This window comes from Uranotaenia lowii, chromosome 3, assembly GCF_029784155.1.
Source record: "Uranotaenia lowii strain MFRU-FL chromosome 3, ASM2978415v1, whole genome shotgun sequence".
NCBI lineage: Eukaryota > Metazoa > Arthropoda > Insecta > Diptera > Culicidae > Uranotaenia > Uranotaenia lowii.
Window position 1 is genome coordinate 311,308,135 of NC_073693.1, and position 18,747 is coordinate 311,326,881.

General features: G+C 33.8%; 1 protein-coding gene across 1 annotated transcript in view; it reads right to left on the bottom strand.

Annotated features, from left to right (window-relative positions):
• The window catches only part of LOC129754318 (carboxypeptidase D-like), a 59,861-nt gene that overhangs the window by 21,950 nt on the left and 19,164 nt on the right, over positions 1-18,747 (bottom strand). The window contains exons 2-3 of the mRNA XM_055750293.1: positions 13,105-13,340; positions 12,687-13,014 (exon numbers count right to left, since the gene is read on the bottom strand). Coding sequence (XP_055606268.1) covers positions 12,687-13,014; positions 13,105-13,340 — 564 coding nt within the window. The remainder of the gene's footprint in view (positions 1-12,686; positions 13,015-13,104; positions 13,341-18,747) is intronic.

Below are 18,747 nucleotides of genomic sequence, written 5' to 3' on the forward strand. Positions count from 1 at the left end.
TCAGTTGAGATAGAGAGAGATTTTTTGCTCATTTTGCAATTTTTTGGAAGCTTAATTAAGAGGCCGCTGTAAGCTGAATAGAAGATCATTAAGACTTGTTTTGGAACTTGAAAGTATCAATAAGAATTTAAATTTTGAGCTGCATAGAACGCACTTCATATCAATGATGAGGCTGAGTAAGCGTTTTTGTACCTGTTTTATGGTACTTTTGGTTGCTTGGGCATTTTCATGCGTCCAGCAACTAGTAACGAAGATATCCTCATAATCCACTTTCTAAAAAAACAAAAATATAGTGGTCCTTATAAAATACCTTGCAACTTGCTCAAATCTAATTGTTTGGAATTTTAAGAATACTTTCTGAATGCTTCAATAATATTCTTGGAACTGAAATTTATCCAAAACCTTAAAAATTGAAAAAGTTGTTACCTTCTTTAAATCATGTGATGCCACGTGTATCAGCAATTACCTTCCAATTTCAACACTTAGCGTATTTAGTAAATTGTTTGAAAAACTTCTAATGAGCAGACTAAACCAATTCATAAATGAATACAACATTCTATATAATTTTCAATATGGCTTAAAAGCCGGTTGCCCTAAACTGATAGCTATTTATGTGTGAACTGATTGATTCTGTCATAGGAAATAAAGACAGAAAAAAAATCGTTGGAGGATTGTTTTTGGACTTTATAAAAGCCTTTGAAACTTTAGATCACGAAGTCCTCATATAAAACGTTGATCGTTATGGCATTTTCGTTGACCAAACAGAAAACTCCTTAGAACCCCTTGATTTGGGTGTACCACAAGGCAGTAATATTGGACCATTATTATTTTTTTTATACATAAACGATGTAAGCAATTTGCCATTAAACGGCATTTTCTATACTGAGAATTATCCAAAGATCATTATTAAACAAATGGAAAAAGACTTTGAAACACTTCACAAATATTTCAACAGTAATCTGCTAACTTCAAACTTATTGAAATCTAAATGCATGATCTTTTGAATGGAGAATTATCTCCAGTTATAGTAGTCGCCTTTATTTTGCAAGTTCTACAATTGAAAAAGTTCATAACTTTAAATATTTGGGATTGGCACTGGATGAAACACTTTTCTGGAGTTTTCATATTAATAAAATACTCAAAAAAAAAAAAAAAAAAACATCGTCCTTGAATGGCATTCTTTGGAGAATTAGGAACTTTGTACCGTGTGGTATTTTTATGAAATTTTTCTTTGCATTCAACACTTTCAGTTTAACTACCTTATCTCAGTGTGGGGAAAGGCATCTCTGTCTATTGTTGCTCGATTGAAGACGTTACAGAACTGCTGTATGAACACAATTTTCAAACTCTTCCTAAATTCTTTTATTTATACTTTACTTCTTCCAGTACATAAAATCGATGTAAGCTTATTCAATTTTATGCAAATAATGTTTATGCCAGGCTTTGGTCACAGCTTGGTTTGGGTAGAACGCTAGTCTTTCGTGATCGAGGCCAACAGTATGAATCGAACACAGTTGAACCTGCCTGGTACTAGATCACATCCCAAGCAACCAAAAGTTCGAATATCACTTAAGGAACGAACTAATAAGTTCATATATAGCTGTACAAAAGTTCTGTGGAACTTTTTTGCTGTTCAAAATGCTTTTTCGAGGTCCATGGAGCTTCATTCTTTATCAAGTTCAGCCAATACTCAAAAAAAGCTTTAAAGTACTGTTTTGGTTTCTGTTTCTACTTTTTGGGAACTTTAAAGTTTGTATGAAGAAAAACAATCTACTTGTTACGTACTTCTCATTTTTTTCAAAATCAAGTAGCTATCAAAGGGTTGCAAGTCTTTTTGTACAGCTCAATAGTTCGTAAAAAATCTCTGCTGTACTATTTTGTGAACTTGAAAGTTTTTAATTAGTTCCAACGGGCATTCAAAAACAACTTCGTATTATAGAAACTTTGAAGTAGATTTAAAGGCTAAAATCTACTTTTTTTCGAACTTCAACACGTGTTTGCATAAATAAACACATATTGTTACTTGGGAAACAACTATATGAAGTACACATTAAGTTCCGGAAGAACTTTTTAACAGCTTGAAAGTGGGAATTAAGTAGAAATAAAGAACCTGAAAGTCGTTTTAAAGAAAACCATCACATCGAGTAAAATCGTTGCCTACTCATGATGTTCATATAGGGCAATAAGTATGGATCTCAACTTTCAAGCGGTGAGCTCGGGTTCGAGGCTTGGTAAGAACGTGTTTTTTAAATGTAATGTGAGTTAGTAACAAATATAGTTGATTAATATGAATCAAAATAGCAGACTTGAGAAGGCAATTGAAGGAGCGGAAGAGTAATTTTTTCGATTTTTTATGCTGCTTATAAAGTGGATTTTTAAGCTGGTTAGAAGTTGTTTGACGATTTATGCGAACTTTTTGTCAACTTTAAAGTTCGTTTAACTACTTAAAAATTGAGCTGAAAAGAAGTTATATTAGCATACTCGATTAAGCTGATCAAACCTGATAGAGGAATGTTATCCGAACTTTTGGTTGCTTGGGATCAGGTGGACAAAAATCGGAATATTGCCACCAATATTTTTATTGAAAGGTTGCACTTTGATTAAGAGATGATCAAAATTTTAGAGCTGTTGGAAGTATCATGATCGAGATGTTGATAAATAAAAATAAAAAATGCCGAAAAAAAAATTTAGAGAAAAAAGTTTATTTAGAAACTCATAATTAAGTTATAAGTGTTACCCAAGAAACCAAAAGTCTCTTCAAACAGGTCAAACACAGCTTAGTTAGCATAATCAATGTTTGTTTTATATTATTGATTATATTATTTAAGTTTCATTACAGATTTGAACGGCCTTCTATTCAGCTTCCAAGTAATCGTTCAATTAGCAAAAACCAAAAAATATCTCTTCTCGCCTCTCCTATATCGGTCATCACCAGTCCATGTGATGCTGCCGGTTTCTCGACATCCATCTTTATTACTCAATTGCTGTTTTAAACTTTGTTTGATAAATACTGGCCAGAGTTTTGAACTGTTTGAAGAGTTTGAAGTGTTTGAAGAGAAGTAGCCATACACTGAACCCAAAATCACACTTTAAAAACACTAGAAGATTCACTTAAAAGTGAAAAATCAGATTTTTTCATTTCAAGCGGCTCATGTACATTTCACTTGCCTCTCACTCAAGTTTAAAGTGGCCGAGTCCCCCCACCCATGAAGATTTTTTCCGTATAAAGGTCGGAAAATTACTGGAACTTGAAAGGTGTTTAAAGAGAAGTGTTAACAGGAAAGCCAGGAATTTAATCTTAAATTACCCTAGGCTTGAAACATTTGATATTACCACACTATATGACGTTCACGAATTGAAACTAATTTTAATTGTAAATTTCTATTTGCAATTAAATTAACCGATATATTGAAACTTTAAACTTTACATACAAAAACCCTACCTCGTCTATAGAATAAGTTTTTATTAAGAAGTGTGACTTAACAAGAACAGAGTTTTAAACTTCCAAATTAATTCATCGAATTCTAATCTATATATATAAAAAGCAATTTCTGTATGTTTGTTTGTTTGTTTGTTTGTTTGTTTGTTTGTCCTCTATAGACTCAGCCGTCTTAAGAGCTAGAGAGCTGAAATTTGGCATGGATACTCATTAGGACCAGGAAGGATGAAAAATGTTTTCAGATTTTTGGATGACCCCTTCTGAAGGGGGTCGTCCATACAAGACAAATATGGTTTTCACGATATTGACGTTATTTTTCGTCGGATTGTGTTGAAAATTTGCACATGAGTGTTTTGAAAGACTAACAATCGATTTCAGGTGTCAAATTTTGTGTAAAGGGACAGCCAAAGGGGTCGTCCATATTAACTGTTCGCTGTTTTTGCGATATCGACGTTATTATACATCGTATTCAGATGAAAATTGGTACACGATAGTTTTGAGTGACGTGCAATCGATTTGAGGCATCCAATTTAGTGTAAGAGACCGGCAAAAGGGGTCGTCTATATTAAATTTTCAGTATCTTAGTGATATTGTCGTTTCTATACATCGGATTGGGATGAAAATTTGCACATAGGAGTTATTAGGGACAAATAACTGATTTCACTTATACGAACTAAAATCAGGGGTCGGCCAAAGGGGTCGTCCATGTTAACTATTCACTGTTGATGCAATATTATCGTTATTATACATCGGATTCAGACGAAAATTGGTACACGAGGTTTTTGAGAGATGAGCAATGGATTTCAGGTATTCAATTTAGTGTAAGGGGCCGGCAAAGGGGGTCGTCCATATAAACCTTTCAATATTTTTGCAATATCGAAGTTATTATACATCGGATTTGGATAAAAATTTCCATAGGTAGTTTTCAAGGACGGACGATCGATCTCAGATGTCAAATATTTTGCCAGGGGTCGATGAAAGGGGTCGTCCATATAAATTAATTTTTCACTGTTTTTAGCAATATTGACGTTATAATACAATTTATTGCTTTGAAATTTGCACACGGGAGTTTTGAGGGAAGGGCAATCGATTTCAGGTATAAAAGTTTTTATAAGAGCCCCCGAAAGGGGTTTAGCTTTTTGGCAATTGCGTTGTTATGCAATGATTTAGTCGAAATTTATACACGTGGTTTTTGATACCTGATTTCATATTTAGTAGCAGACGACAGACGAGCTGATCATCCAATATTTTTGCAATTATTACTTAACAATGAATCTGGAAAATGCTTGGCAATTGACTTTCATACAAACTGTTCATGACATATTCCAAGTTGAAAGCGAAACGGAGTTCGTATGGGATCAGCTAGTTTTATATATCGACAAGTTGCCAACCATGTAACAGGCGTTTACTTCTCACTATGATAAACAGAATAAGCAAAACCAAATCTAAAATCTAATATCCTCTACCCTATTACTATAAATTTTGATTAAAAAAAACGTTTATGTCAATAAAAATGTTATGCTGATATGAAGTATTCTTCAAGAAACCAATTTCAGTATCAATTTTAATTTGTGTTTCTTGTCCTACTATATACTCATCATCACATTTATGTAATAAGTTTTTGATTATTTACACATGATTACATTTACACAAAATTTACATTTTTTTTATCAGCTGTTGTTATTGAAAAACTTATCAAAATAAGCAAAAAATTTTAAAGGAAGTTTTGCACTTTTTTGAACAAAACTTGAAAACAAAAACATAACATTTCAAAATAAAAGTTTTGAATCAATCATCAACTTTCATCAAGACTTCAAGTAATTTTGAGTTTTCTGTTTGTTTACTTTTCCTCATTTAACGAATTTTGAAAGAAGTTTTAATCTGATTGTTTTGCAGGTTCCAACATTTTTTGTGAATGAAATCAAGTTTTTTTTAACTTTCTGCAGTAATGTCAAAAATACTTGTAATTATATCTTCTCAAATTTTTAAAAACTGTTGATTTTTACTGTTTTAGAACACACATCATCATAAAATTATTTCTTAATTGAATGAAGTATTATATAGGTTTGATAGTTAATCAGTTATCAATGAATAAGATCACGTAAAACTGACACAACTAAAAACTCCATATTATCAAAACAAAATGGGATAGTCCATATTCAACAGAAGATTCGAGTTCACTACGTTTAAATCTGCCTAATGAATCATTAAAACATAAGCACAAAAATGCTGTTCTCTTGAATTAGTTATTAAAGTCTAGAAACAAGTTTTTATAATGGTAAGAAATGTTTATTAAAAAAAGATCCTTCTTAAATGTTCAAAAACTTAAATTTTCATCTTCATATTTTGTTTTAATTTTCAAATATATATCTCGAATGTTATAGTACAGATTTTTCAATTTCAACCTATTCAAATTTTTAGAATTATTTTCGATAAGTTTGCCTATGTTTTTTAATTTTGAATTTTTGTGTTCTATAAATATAAAACTTTAATTTTTCATTAATAGAAAATTCACATTTCAAATCGCGATTATTATGTTTTTTTCAAATTCAAACACTACAGCGCAATTTTTTAATTCACCCTTCAATGATGAAGGAAATGTAAATTAAGATAACTTAACTAGTAAATAACTTAACTACTATTATCATTTTCCTAACAATCATGGTTAATTTTTTACCTGACCTGACATTTATTTTAGAATTCAGATGTTTTCAATATCTGTACTATGGATATATTTATTTCAAATTTTAAAACTAGACTGCTTGGAAATTATTTTGAAGCAAATTTCTAGTTCAGAATAAGGTATACCATTTTGTAAAATTTTTCAATGACTTACCGAAAATATCATTGAGTTGATACTTTCATAGTTGTTTGTTTTGGAAATTTTAATTTATTTTATCAGTAAAATTTATAATTTTTTGAGATTGTGTGATAATCATGAGTGAGAAAATTATGGAAAGAATTCATTTCCTTTTTATTGTGTATTTTTTTGTATATGTTGTTATTTTTAGCTAAATTTGAATTTCCAAACCCTCAAACCCCTCCCCCCCATGGACGGTTCCTTCGCACGGGTCTGGTCTAGTGTCCCATTAAATTGCTTCACCTTGAGAACGCTGTAGAAAATAAATCATTGGGTATTTTGCTTTAAAATTTGCAGCTGAAGGTGTATTATACAGGGCTGGTAGCGGTTTGACAATGAAATAGTAGTGACTTTAGTGACCAAAATTTGAAAAAAAGTGACCAAATAGTGACTTTGAGGACCGAAAAAAGTGACCAAATAGTGACTATGTAGAACGAAAAAAAAAACTTTGAAGTACAAAAAATGTGAGGGGGGGGGGGGGGGGGGTTCGAAATTCAAATTTAGATAAAAATAATAACAATACCAAAAATAAACAATTGAAAACAAAAGGGTTTTCTTACACCGTTTGTCACTCATGTTCAACACAAAAACTAAAAAAAATGACTGATAAACAAAATTTTGGAAACATATTACAAATGAAAGAAAGTAAGAACTAAATTAGTTTCAAAAGAATTTCTTAGCAAATTTAAAATTTAAAAATATCTGAACTCGAAACTAAATGAGCAATCTTGTACAAAACTTACCATGAATAGATGTTGGGAAAATGATAATAATTGTTAATTTTTATTCATCTAAATTTGGAATTCTTTTCCTCATTTTCAACTGGAAGTGGAGTGAGAAATTCCGCTGTTATTTTTTAATTTGAACAAAAAATATTTAATCACGATTTAAAATGTGAATTACCGATTACTGAATGAATTTTGAACAGAATTTATTCAATGTGTGATGGTTTAATTTAATTTTATAAAAAGAAGAATATATTTATAATTATTTTAAAAGTGCCAGTTATAGAAGCCAGACATAAAGCCTTTAATAAAGTAAAATCCTCCAGTTATCAAAATTTCATTTTTGAAGCTTAAATAATAACTTCATGTTCAACCACACTGACAAAGAAATGTTAGAAAATGAGTAATTACGTGAATGATAAAAACTGATAAAAAGTTAAAAATAATGAGTTCAAAACTTTTGTTATTAATATCGAAAGCACAAATCAAATACAAAGTTAGTTAACACTGCGTATTAAAATTTATTTTTAAAGTTGCTACTTAGAACAATTTTTCTAACTTTTTAGATTAATTTAAAAATTATGATCGATCCAAAAAACATGATTTCATATTAAAAAAAATAATTAAAAGTTTTTAAATTTTCAATCGCAGGTTTTTAAGCTTTAAATTACGAGCTCAGAATATTTTGTCTCTTTTGATTAAAATATTGAGTCCTAGAAAGAACAGAAGGTTGAAATTATGTTTTATTTTTCAAAATTTGGAGGCTTATGGTTGAAGAACACGAAAATTCAGAATTTGAAAACAAGGAAACAATTGTTAAAAATATGTCTTAAAATTTAAAAAGTTTGATTGAAAAAAATCCGACAAGCTGATTAGAAAATTGAAAAAAAAACTGTACAACAAAATTCGGTAAGTTTATTTGAAAATGAAAAAAATATGGAAATAAAAAAGATTAGTTTTGAAAACAATTCAGGAAGAATTTTTTTAATAAACATGTTTCACCATAACCATTTTGGTGCTTATTTTTTGAATTATTGATTTGGTAAATAGTGTCCTAAACTAGAAATTTTGTCAAATTCGGCCGAACACATTTAATTTTGGTGATAAAGAGTTTATTACTTTATTTATCAGTTTAAGTGAAATCAAACATTGATAGATAACTGATTATGGAAAAATATCATTACAAATATTTTTGACATCATGGCAGAAAGTGTAAAAAAACTTGATTCAATTTTAAGCTCATCAATTCATATAAAACTTTTATTTTTAAATAATATGTTTTTGATTTGAGTTTTTGTAAAAAAAGTGCAGAAATTTCTCTATAGATTTTATTTATTTTCAACAGTCATTTCAATAACAAAAGCTGATAGAAATATTGCATATTTAGATTCGGGGAACCCAAATTAGTTGAAATTACCGTTTTTTTTAAGAATATTTCATATCAACATTTGTTATGACATAAAAGATTTTTTTTTATAAAAAAAATGGTTCGTTTCAATCTCAATCTTAGTTACACTTCTTAAAAAAACCCATTCTAAAGACGAGATAGGGTTTTTGTATATCAAGTTTTGAGTTCCAATACAAAAGGTTGATTGAACTGAAAATAAAAATCTACAATCAAAGTAAGTTTCAATGCATGAACGTCAAATAATGTCGTAGATCGAAATGTCTCAAGCCAAGGGTGATTCATGTCGAAATTCCGCCGGAGGCGAAAAAAATTCTGACTGACTGATCAAGTAATTTACCGTTACTACGTATTTTCGCCTCATGTCAATATTAACACGCGCAATTCAAATTACTCTGTCATTGGTTTATTTTCGGTGAAAAAAGTGACTTTTGGTGATAAAAGTGACCATTTATCGGAAAATAGTGACTTTAGTGACCAAATGATGAAAAAAGTGACTTTTTAGTGACTGACCCAAAAAAAGTGACCAAGTCACTAAAAAGTGACTCGCTACCAGCCCTGATTATAGTGTTTTCGTTTATTGGCAGTGGCAACCTAGTTACCCACGAGTTTTGCCCTAACTGCTGTTATTATGTTCGGTTATTAATTCAGAAGTCCACTAGTTATGCCCGAGATTTGAACCTCAAGCAGGCGGTTGCACCCCGTAAAAGTTGTCAGTGTTGAGGGTAAGCATAAGGGTGAGTATAGCAACCATATATTTGCATCGTCCCGGGTAACGATTCTGTTTGTTTATTCAGAAAAAGTTTTGCCCCGCGCGAGTGGAGATAAACGAAAACGGCATTAGTTAACATTTTTTTAAATGTGGTATTGATTTTCAGATCAAAGCAATCTACTGGTCGGACAAGACGTTAAAAATTTTGCTCGACGTGAAAATTGAAGAAGTTGAACCAAAACATTGAAAATTTTGAAGTTTTGGTGGCGTTTGTTGCTGTACCTGGGAACGCAGACGGGTTTGTTGTGGTGTGGCCGAGGTGATTTGCGCTACCCCGGTTTCCGGTGTTTTAGATGAATTGTCCAATTCTCAAGTGTCTTCAACTGAGACTCACTGAAGCACCAATCCTGCTTCCCTGAACCACTGGATTATTGGCACTATAGATAGAGGGAAAAGGATTTCCGGATTCAAAGCTAAGTACATTCTCTCTTTTTTAGTTCATTGCATTTACTGTAGTGAATTTTCCTACATACAAATGATTCACTATGTACCGTGATTTGTCGTAATTCTGCGCAATTTTTCATTTTATACTCATATTTATCAGTTTGAGGAGATAAAAACTCCATCAATTGGACAATCAGATTTTTAGACTACATTTGCGGTCCATAATTTTTTTTTTCGATGAACTGATAAAATGCAATTTCTTAAGCCATGAAAGTTCTGATTAGATTAACGCACTCATCATCGTACTTTTCTTCTAGAAAAGTGTAATTTATCTAATTTAAAAAATATTAAAAAAGTCTGGGTTCTTGAAGCGAATAGCAATTTAAAAAATTATACTGAATAGATCAATATGAACCCATCGTTTGAACACTTATTTATAATAACAGTACATTGAAAAACGTTATCATTATTAATATAATTAAACAAGTCAATTATTTTTATCCAAGGATGAGTATCGAACCCGTGTTTAACCAGCTTAGGTTCCGGATGATAGAAAATCGTTAAAGGAAGAAAATATTCGTAAAGGAATGAATTTGGAAGGACCATAAACTACAAGATATAGGAATCAGGTTGTAGATCCCAGAGCGGAATGCTAATGCAGTGCAAACACAACTAAAAATTGGTGAGCTCTTTCTATTTTTATTTAATTTTCTATTTGTGTACATTTCAATATTTTTACCCATCAATCCTATCTGCCAAGTGGGATTTCCTATAAACACAATTAATAGCCCTCTCTTTACCTATCTGAAACAGCATCCTTGTATGTAGGGTCGCATGAGTTCTCTTGCACCTGAAAAATTCATTTCGCTGTTCAGATTATCCCTATATGGTTACGTTGACTTGTCACGGTGTGCATTATGGTACCAACCTGATTGTCAATAACAACACTTGAAATGAGTATTGAACCCAGGTACTCATTTTGGAATCTAGTGTTGGGCTTGATTGTTAGTTGTACCACTTGTAACAATGTAACAGCCAATTCAAGATGTGTGTAGTTTTTAAATTGGCACTGCAGTCTATTTTCGAAATGATGATTATTTTATTTCATCCGACGTTTCGAGACTAAAAAATTGTACATATTTTGTTACTTACCAATAATTAAAAATTTATCGTTATTTTTAATTATTGGTAAGATAAGTTTAAAAATTACATTATAAAAATACCAATTAAAAAAAAAAGGTCGAACAGGAAAACCTACAACAGTGCCAGAGACTTTATACAGTTTTGACCAAAACAATTTCCCAATGTTTTTTGCATTTTTGAAGATTTTTTATGATAAACTTCTGGATCAAAAACACAATCCACAAAAAAGCCGGTTACAGTTTTGGCTCCATCTGTAAAACTGCTAAACCGATGTTTATTATTAGTAGGTACCAATTTGGAATCGTACTTTGTTTTATCAAGTTTGTTACTTCTTGGTGGCATCGTAAAACTCTAGATAAATAAAAAATGATCCGATATTGATGTTGGTTTCAAACAAACCCCCGATTTAAGGTAAAAAATGCTTGAAAAGCTTCTTCTACACTTTAATACGATTTACATCAAAACAGATCACATTTTTAAAATCCATTGGCGCCATTCAATTTTTTGTCCTTGAGCTTAACCACTGCAGAAGCTCAAGGCACATATTCTAAAAAACCTGCAGGTGGTTTTTTTTGGTATTTTATCCCAGGATTCAACTAGATGGCGCTTCAGAACTTCCAACCCGTCATGTTTTGTGGAGTAGACTTCGGGCTTCTGTATACGCTAGACAGCCAAGTCCATAGGATTCAGGTCCGGCGAACTCCCCGACCACTCCGTACTCGAAATTAACCCTCGAAAAAAAATCGCACACAAAAATTGGGACTTCTTTCCTTCGTAGGCCAAAGAGAAGTTCTGCTGAAAAACCACCAACCACAACCAAAATTAGGACGTGTTAGGAGAGCGTCCGGCAGAAGACACTTTATTCTCCAAACTTTTCATGCGTGGACCGCGTAAGCTACGCCTTTGCCCTTTCTACCCGCTCTTGCTTCTGTTCAAACGAAAGGTCTTGAAATCTTAGGATCTTGTAAGGCTGGGCCTAAAGATCATCTTCCAAGATCTGACGGCGATTTTGATCCGGTGTATTAAAATCTATCGCCAATTTAGTGTTACTCCGCCAAGAAATTCTCTCAGGGTGCATCTTGATGATCTTCACCATGGTAGGTGTCGCCACTGTAGCTTGACGATCACCACCATACTATACTTGGGTACTTCTGATCTCCAGGTATCTTCCGAGCCAAAATAATAAAAAAAATACATACACTCTTTGGACAACTCACGAAATATGTCGTTCTACCGTTTCACAGCCTGAAACTAGGCAATCAAAGCACTACGTTAAGGTTCGAGGACTATTTTTACAAAAAAACACTTGATTAAAAAATTAACAAAAATACCCTCTGTCTTCTTAGACCTAATGTTAACAAGGTGACAAGGTGTCATCTAACTCAGTTTTGTATACTTCGAAATAATCACTCCTAAAGTTTTGAAGCAGTTCAATTGCCGGACTCTGTAGACTGAGTCGAGTTGGGGTCATTTTTGAATTTCTCAAACCTTGGAGTCTAAAAAACTTAGTTTTGGTTTAAAACTTATCTGATTTTTTGGAGAATTTGTAAGTAACGTTTACATTAGTAAATTTAAACTTTTGGGTTTGTATGGGAAAAAGAATATTTTGAACTGAAAAATCAACAGAATTTTTGTTTTTTCTGGAGAACAGATCCAGTAAGAAAAAAGACTCCTTAAGTGTCTGAACACGAGGCAATGACGAAGCTCACATATTATAGCTTTTTTGTATGGTAAAATAAGCGTCCTTCTTAAGGTGGCCATTATGCCCTAATCTCACCTACATAACTGATTCCGAACTCTGAATACTAAGTTTTAAAATTGCAATGAAAGTCTAAATTCTGAATTTAAATAAGAGTTCTGGAAGTTGAATTTAGTTCTTATTTTCTGTTTTTTCTTAATCCTTAAGTCGATATTCGGATTTTTTCTAGCCTGGATTGAGATTGAAATTGTTCACTCACCTTAACACCAACATGTGCCAACTTAATGTACTCAATGAGCGACCGCTTGTTCTTGTGCCACTCCTTAGGCAGCTCTGAGGCCCGCGGATATTTGCAGCAGCTCAGCTCCAACGTTATCTCGAAACAGTTGCTAAAGACGTAGTTGAAATCCTGCATGCCCCCATTCAGCTCGTACCAATACGCCCCGTTGGTGATCCCATTCTGGAATGTTTCGTTACAATCGTGCCCGTTACGCATCACCGGATGATTCTCAGCATAAACCAGGGCAGCATATTTGAAGAAATGATTGTCCGGCGTGGGACTATCCTCGCAGCATTCGTGATGATAACTGGCGGGTGGGGGTTAAAAAGAAGGAAAAGCGTTAGATAAGAGCTTGAGGGTTGAGGGCGTTATTTTTAAACTCGATGCTCCTACTTACATTGAATTATCATACGGATAGCTGGCCACCACGGCACCCCCATGGAGGTTTGCGGACAGCACGAACGGATTGCTCAGGATCCAGTTCATGACGGCCACGGTTTCCGGTTGCTGCCGGTTGCGACGCATCATCCGCTTCCTGTCGTCGTCGAACCGGTCCGGGAAGTCGCGGTTCAGATCGATTTGGGCCGCATTGTAGCGTCCCACGTACCCGGGCAGGGATTCGCAGTAGCCTTCCTATAGGTGGAGAGGGTGAGCGAGAAAGTTAAAAGAAACGGATGAGTTTGATGCTTTGCTGTGGGTGTAGGTGCTATATTTAAACGAGTGGTAACATCTTGCGGGGGTGGCCATTGTGCGTTATGACGCTCTGGGTTGATGCTGTTACTGCTTGCCAGTGACGCAAATCGAATAGTATCAAGTGATAAGAGAGTGAGTAACTTTTGTTGCATTAATTTTCACCAGAGCTTTTGCGAGGATTCGCATGAATGATTTGCATAGGAGAAAACTCAAATCGAGCATTCAAACTTTTTACAGCTGAATTAATCTAAACCCTCATCCTAAATCCGTTCAGTGGCCAAATTTTCAGCCTTATTTCAAAAATGTAAAAAAATACATTTGAATCAAAGGAAATACCTACGAGGGTAATATTTAATGTTATTTACTGGGGGATGGAGAAAATGTAAAAAGAGGATACCGTTAAATTGCGCAATAATTATACACGCTCCGGGATCACGATAATATGGATTGACCTGACCCATATCTCACGAGGTCCATCGAACTTTGCGTGCTAATACATTTGTGTTGGAATGGTGTTGTTGGCGCGCTAGTGGTCAATTTGCGATTTTCGTGATTTATATTTCTACCCGGTTCATACACAGAATTATGAATGATTTCGTTCTAGATGGATTTATGGTGGTTCAATAAAGTTGAGTACAAGGTTTGCAGAATAAAACGACGAACAAAACCATTGCACAATGGAGAAACAAGTGTATAAACCGCGAAGAAACACTAAAAAAAATCTATCAAAAAGTACGTTCCTTTAGTGAAAATATCCGGAGAGTTAAAAAAAACTTGAAAATTTTGAACAAAAATAGACCTATCTTGCGTGATTTTTTAAAGGAATCTATTATAGGCTGTTTGAGCAAACGCACGCTTCAGAAAATGAAGTTATGGCTGTTTTAACCTAAATAGTACAAACAAAATTGCTAAAATGAAAAAAAAAATAAAACGTCGGAAGAGTAGTACCTACAGTCGATTAATTCAGCGATACAAAAGAACTGAGGTATTTGCTGGGAAAAAAGTTCTTCTTGAAATCCAGGCCGATGCTGTATTCAATATCGTACCTGTTTGTCAGGCGCGGTCCTATGGGGGGGGTGATCGGGGTGATCACCCCCCCCAAGCGGCAAAAATCCGTTACAAAATACCCGCAAAAGCTCGAATTTCTATAAAAAGTTGGAACTTTTCTTAGTAGATGTGTTTTCCAATTTTAAAAATTTTCCACTCCGTGGGGGTGTTTATTCAACAAAAAAGTTAATTTATCACTTAAAAGGCTCAATATTGAAAAAAATCGGTCCACCAGACTCAAACAGCTGTAACTAAGGATTCCCTGGACTGAATTATACCAAATATCTTTTGTTGATAAGTTACTCAACAAATGTGTGTTGTTGAGTGATGATTTGGAATTTGCTATTAATAAAATGTAGGTACAACTTTTTTTTAAAATTGTTACTAATCTCCATCATATGCCTCAATTAACACGAACAAATTTTAGTATTTAATTCAAATTCAGAGCTTCTGAATTCTTGATTTTGTTTTGAATTTTAATTAACCCTCATCCGCATTAGGGTGTCATTTTGACACCATTGCAAGTTTGAAGGCTTGTAACTTTTTTCAGAAGCTTCAAAATACAAAAATTTCTTCGGGGACCCAAAATGAATTCAAAAGTTCTTCAATATTGCATCTTTACTTTTTTTATGGACGAACCCTGGAAGCCTGGACAAAAAAACTCCCTTTTCCGACTTTTGGTGTCATTTTGACACCACAAAAGTAAAATCTATTTAAGTCGTTTGAATTATTATGAACTTCATATAAAACTTATATCAATAGAAACCTTGTAATGTCAGTAAAATATGTTTAGAACATTATATACAGCTAAAGTTACAAGTTTTCTCGTTATTCAGCATGAAAGAAAAAAAATCTGAAAAAACATGCCTCACGAAAACTGCTGTAGTTTATATGTTACACGTCCAAAAAAATATTTGCCTTATGCATATGAAAGCTGAAGTTAATGCCTACATCATGAAGACAAGAAATATTTTTTAAAATTTTTTTTAATGAAATGGTCACAAAAAGTTCAAAAAAGTGGTCTAAAAACCCTACTTTTTATTCGATTGCTAGTAAATACTGTTTGAGCGATGGTAGAGTTTTGAAAAAAATATGACTACAAAATGTATTAAAATTCCAACATTTTGCTGTCTTTAGATTTTTGATGCAACAAAAATTGAATTTACAGGAATTTTTCAAAGTTCACTACTTTGCGCGATTTTTTTACAAATTGAAATTTTATCTGTTTTTGTGGTCCACCGTCAGGTTGTACCCGGATTATCAGTGCTTTTACTTTTTTTGGACCAACCAAGAGTATATTCATTGGAAAGCACATTTAATCTTCATTCTAGTGAGGTGCAACAAATCACGCTGTGAGATTTCACAAAAATATGAAAATTATAAACGTAAAATCATTCCTGAATTTCTAGAACTACAAGCACCTCGTCCAGCAAAACGTGTTTGTTTGCTCTCCGAGTAGGTACGGTGGGTGGTGATTCGGGCAGAGAGCGAAGCCCGCGTGTCGTACATTTCTTGGTTGAAAATATTCTATTGAGAGTAGTTTGCATTTGCTAGTCACGACACGCATCATTATTTCGTCTTTCGGCTTCGCTCTCTGCCCAAATCACCACCCACCGTACCTCTCGGAGAGCAAACAAACACGTTTTGCTGGACGCGGTGCTTGTAGTTCTAGAAATTCAGGAATGATTTTACGTTTATAATTTTCATATTTTTGTGAAATCTCACAGCGTGATTTGTTGCACCTCACTAGAATGAAGATTAAATGTACTTTCCAATGAATATACTCTTGGTTGGTCCAAAAAAAGTAAAAGCACTGATAATCCGGGTACAACCTGACGGTGGACCACAAAAACAGATAAAATTTCAATTTGTAAAAAAATCGCGCAAAGTAGTGAACTTTGAAAAATTCCTGTAAATTCAATTTTTGTTGCATCAAAAATCTAAAGACAGCAAAATGTTGGAATTTTAATACATTTTGTAGTCATATTTTTTTCAAAACTCTACCATCGCTCAAACAGTATTTACTAGCAATCGAATAAAAAGTAGGTTTTTAGACCACTTTTTTGAACTTTTTGTGACCATTTCATTAAAAAAAATTTTAAAAAATATTTCTTGTCTTCATGATGTAGGCATTAACTTCAGCTTTCATATGCATAAGGCAAATATTTTTTTGAACGTGTAACATATGAACTACAGCAGTTTTCGTGAGGCATGTTTTTTCGGATTTTTTTTCTTTCATGCTGAATAACGAGAAAACTAGTAACTTTAGCTATACACTGAGGTTTTTTTTACGCGGTTTTTTTTACACGGTTTTTTTTACGTGGCTTTTTTTACGCGGATTTTCGAATTAACGCGGTTTTTTTTTACGCGGATTTTCGAATTAACGCGGTTTTTGAGAGAAAATATTCTAAGACTTTTTCAAAGGAAAACACTTAGAATCTTTTTGTAGTTGGGAAAATCTTAGCTCTGAGACTAAGAACGTGATACATGATATCTGAGTCCTGAGACCTGAGACTTGAGACCTGAGACCTGAGACCTGAGACCGGAGACATGAGACATGAGACATGAGACATGAGACATGAGACCTGAGACATGAGACATGAGACCTGAGATATGAGACCTGAGACATGAGACCTGAGACATGAGACATGAGACCTGAGACATGAGACCTGAGACATGAGACATGAGACATGAGACATGAGACCTAAGACATGAGACCTGAGACAAAAGACATGAGACATGAGACCTGAGATATAAGACCTGAGACATGAGACATGAGACATGAGACATGAGACATGAGACCTGAGACCTGAGACATGAGACATGAAACCTGAGACATGAGACCTGAGACAAAAGACATGAGACATGAGACCTGAGACCTGAGACATGAGACCTAAGACATGAGACCTGAGACAAAAGACATGAGACATGAGACCTGAGATATGAGACCTGAGACATGAGACATGAGACCTAAGATATAAGACCTGAGACATGAGACATGAGACATAAAACATGAGACCTGAGACATGAGACCTGAGACATGAGACATGAGACATGAGACCTGAGACCTGAGACATGAGACATGAAACCTGAGACATGAGACATGAGACATGAGACCTGAGATATGAGACCTGAGACATGAGACATGAGACCTAAGGCATGAGACCTGAGACAAAAGACATGAGACCTGAGATATGAGACCTGAGACATGAGACATGAGACCTAAGATATAAGACCTGAGACATGAGACATGAGACCAGAGACATAAAACATGAGACCTGAGACATGAGACCTGAGACATGAGACATGAGACATGAGACCTGAGACATGAGACCTAAGACATGAGACATGAGACCTGAGACATGGAACATGAGACCTGAGACATGAGACATCAGACGATCTAATTGATTTTGTTTTTTATCTTAAAAATAAACTATCATTGTACGCAAATTTTTAAATAATCATGGTTCTTTCGCATTTTTTTAGTAACGTGCTTTTATGCTCGAATTTTTTAATTAAAATGGTTTTTTCACGTGGATTTTCGAAATTCGGGGTTTTTTTACGCGGATTTTCGAATTACCGAGGTTTTTTTTTACGCGGATTTTCGAATTAACGCGGTTTTTTTTACGCGGATTTTCGAATTAACGCGGTTTTTTTTACGCGGATTTTCGAATTAACGCGGTTTTTTTTTACGCGGGTTTTTTTTTACGCGGGACGAAATACCGCGTAAAAAAAACCTGAGTGTATATAATGTTTTAAACATATTTCAGTGACATTACAAGGTTTCTTTTGATGTAAGTTTTGTTTAAATCGGTCTAACACGCCAAAAGTCCCCCAAAACGAAAAAAAAAAACTATTATTGTTATTTTTGAACCAAAGTGAACTGTTAAATTTCAACCATTTTCAAAGTTCTAGCGGAAAACCAAAAAAAACGGTTAAAAATTTAAGCATCTTTCTTTAGTGATTGGTCAGCCATTGTTTTTGTAAGCGTCAACACCTCGGAATGGTTAAGAAAGATCATCTGCCAAGGAAGTATCTCCCGGGCAAGGTAGACCCGGATAGCCTTATTTCGAAGGAATCGTGTTCAAGGCGTAAGAGGTGAGTTTTGTTTTTTAATATTATGTTAGTTGATTTGCCTCTAGTTGATTTTAGATAACCTCTAAGTTTTATTTCTCGGTTCTACCTTTTGAGGTTCCCCCATAAAATTAAGTTCTGAATCCAAATTCCGGACCAAGTGCAACTAGCTGGTGCTGAGTTTCCTGATTTCAAGTTTGGCTCTCTACAGTATTCTCTTCAGAGA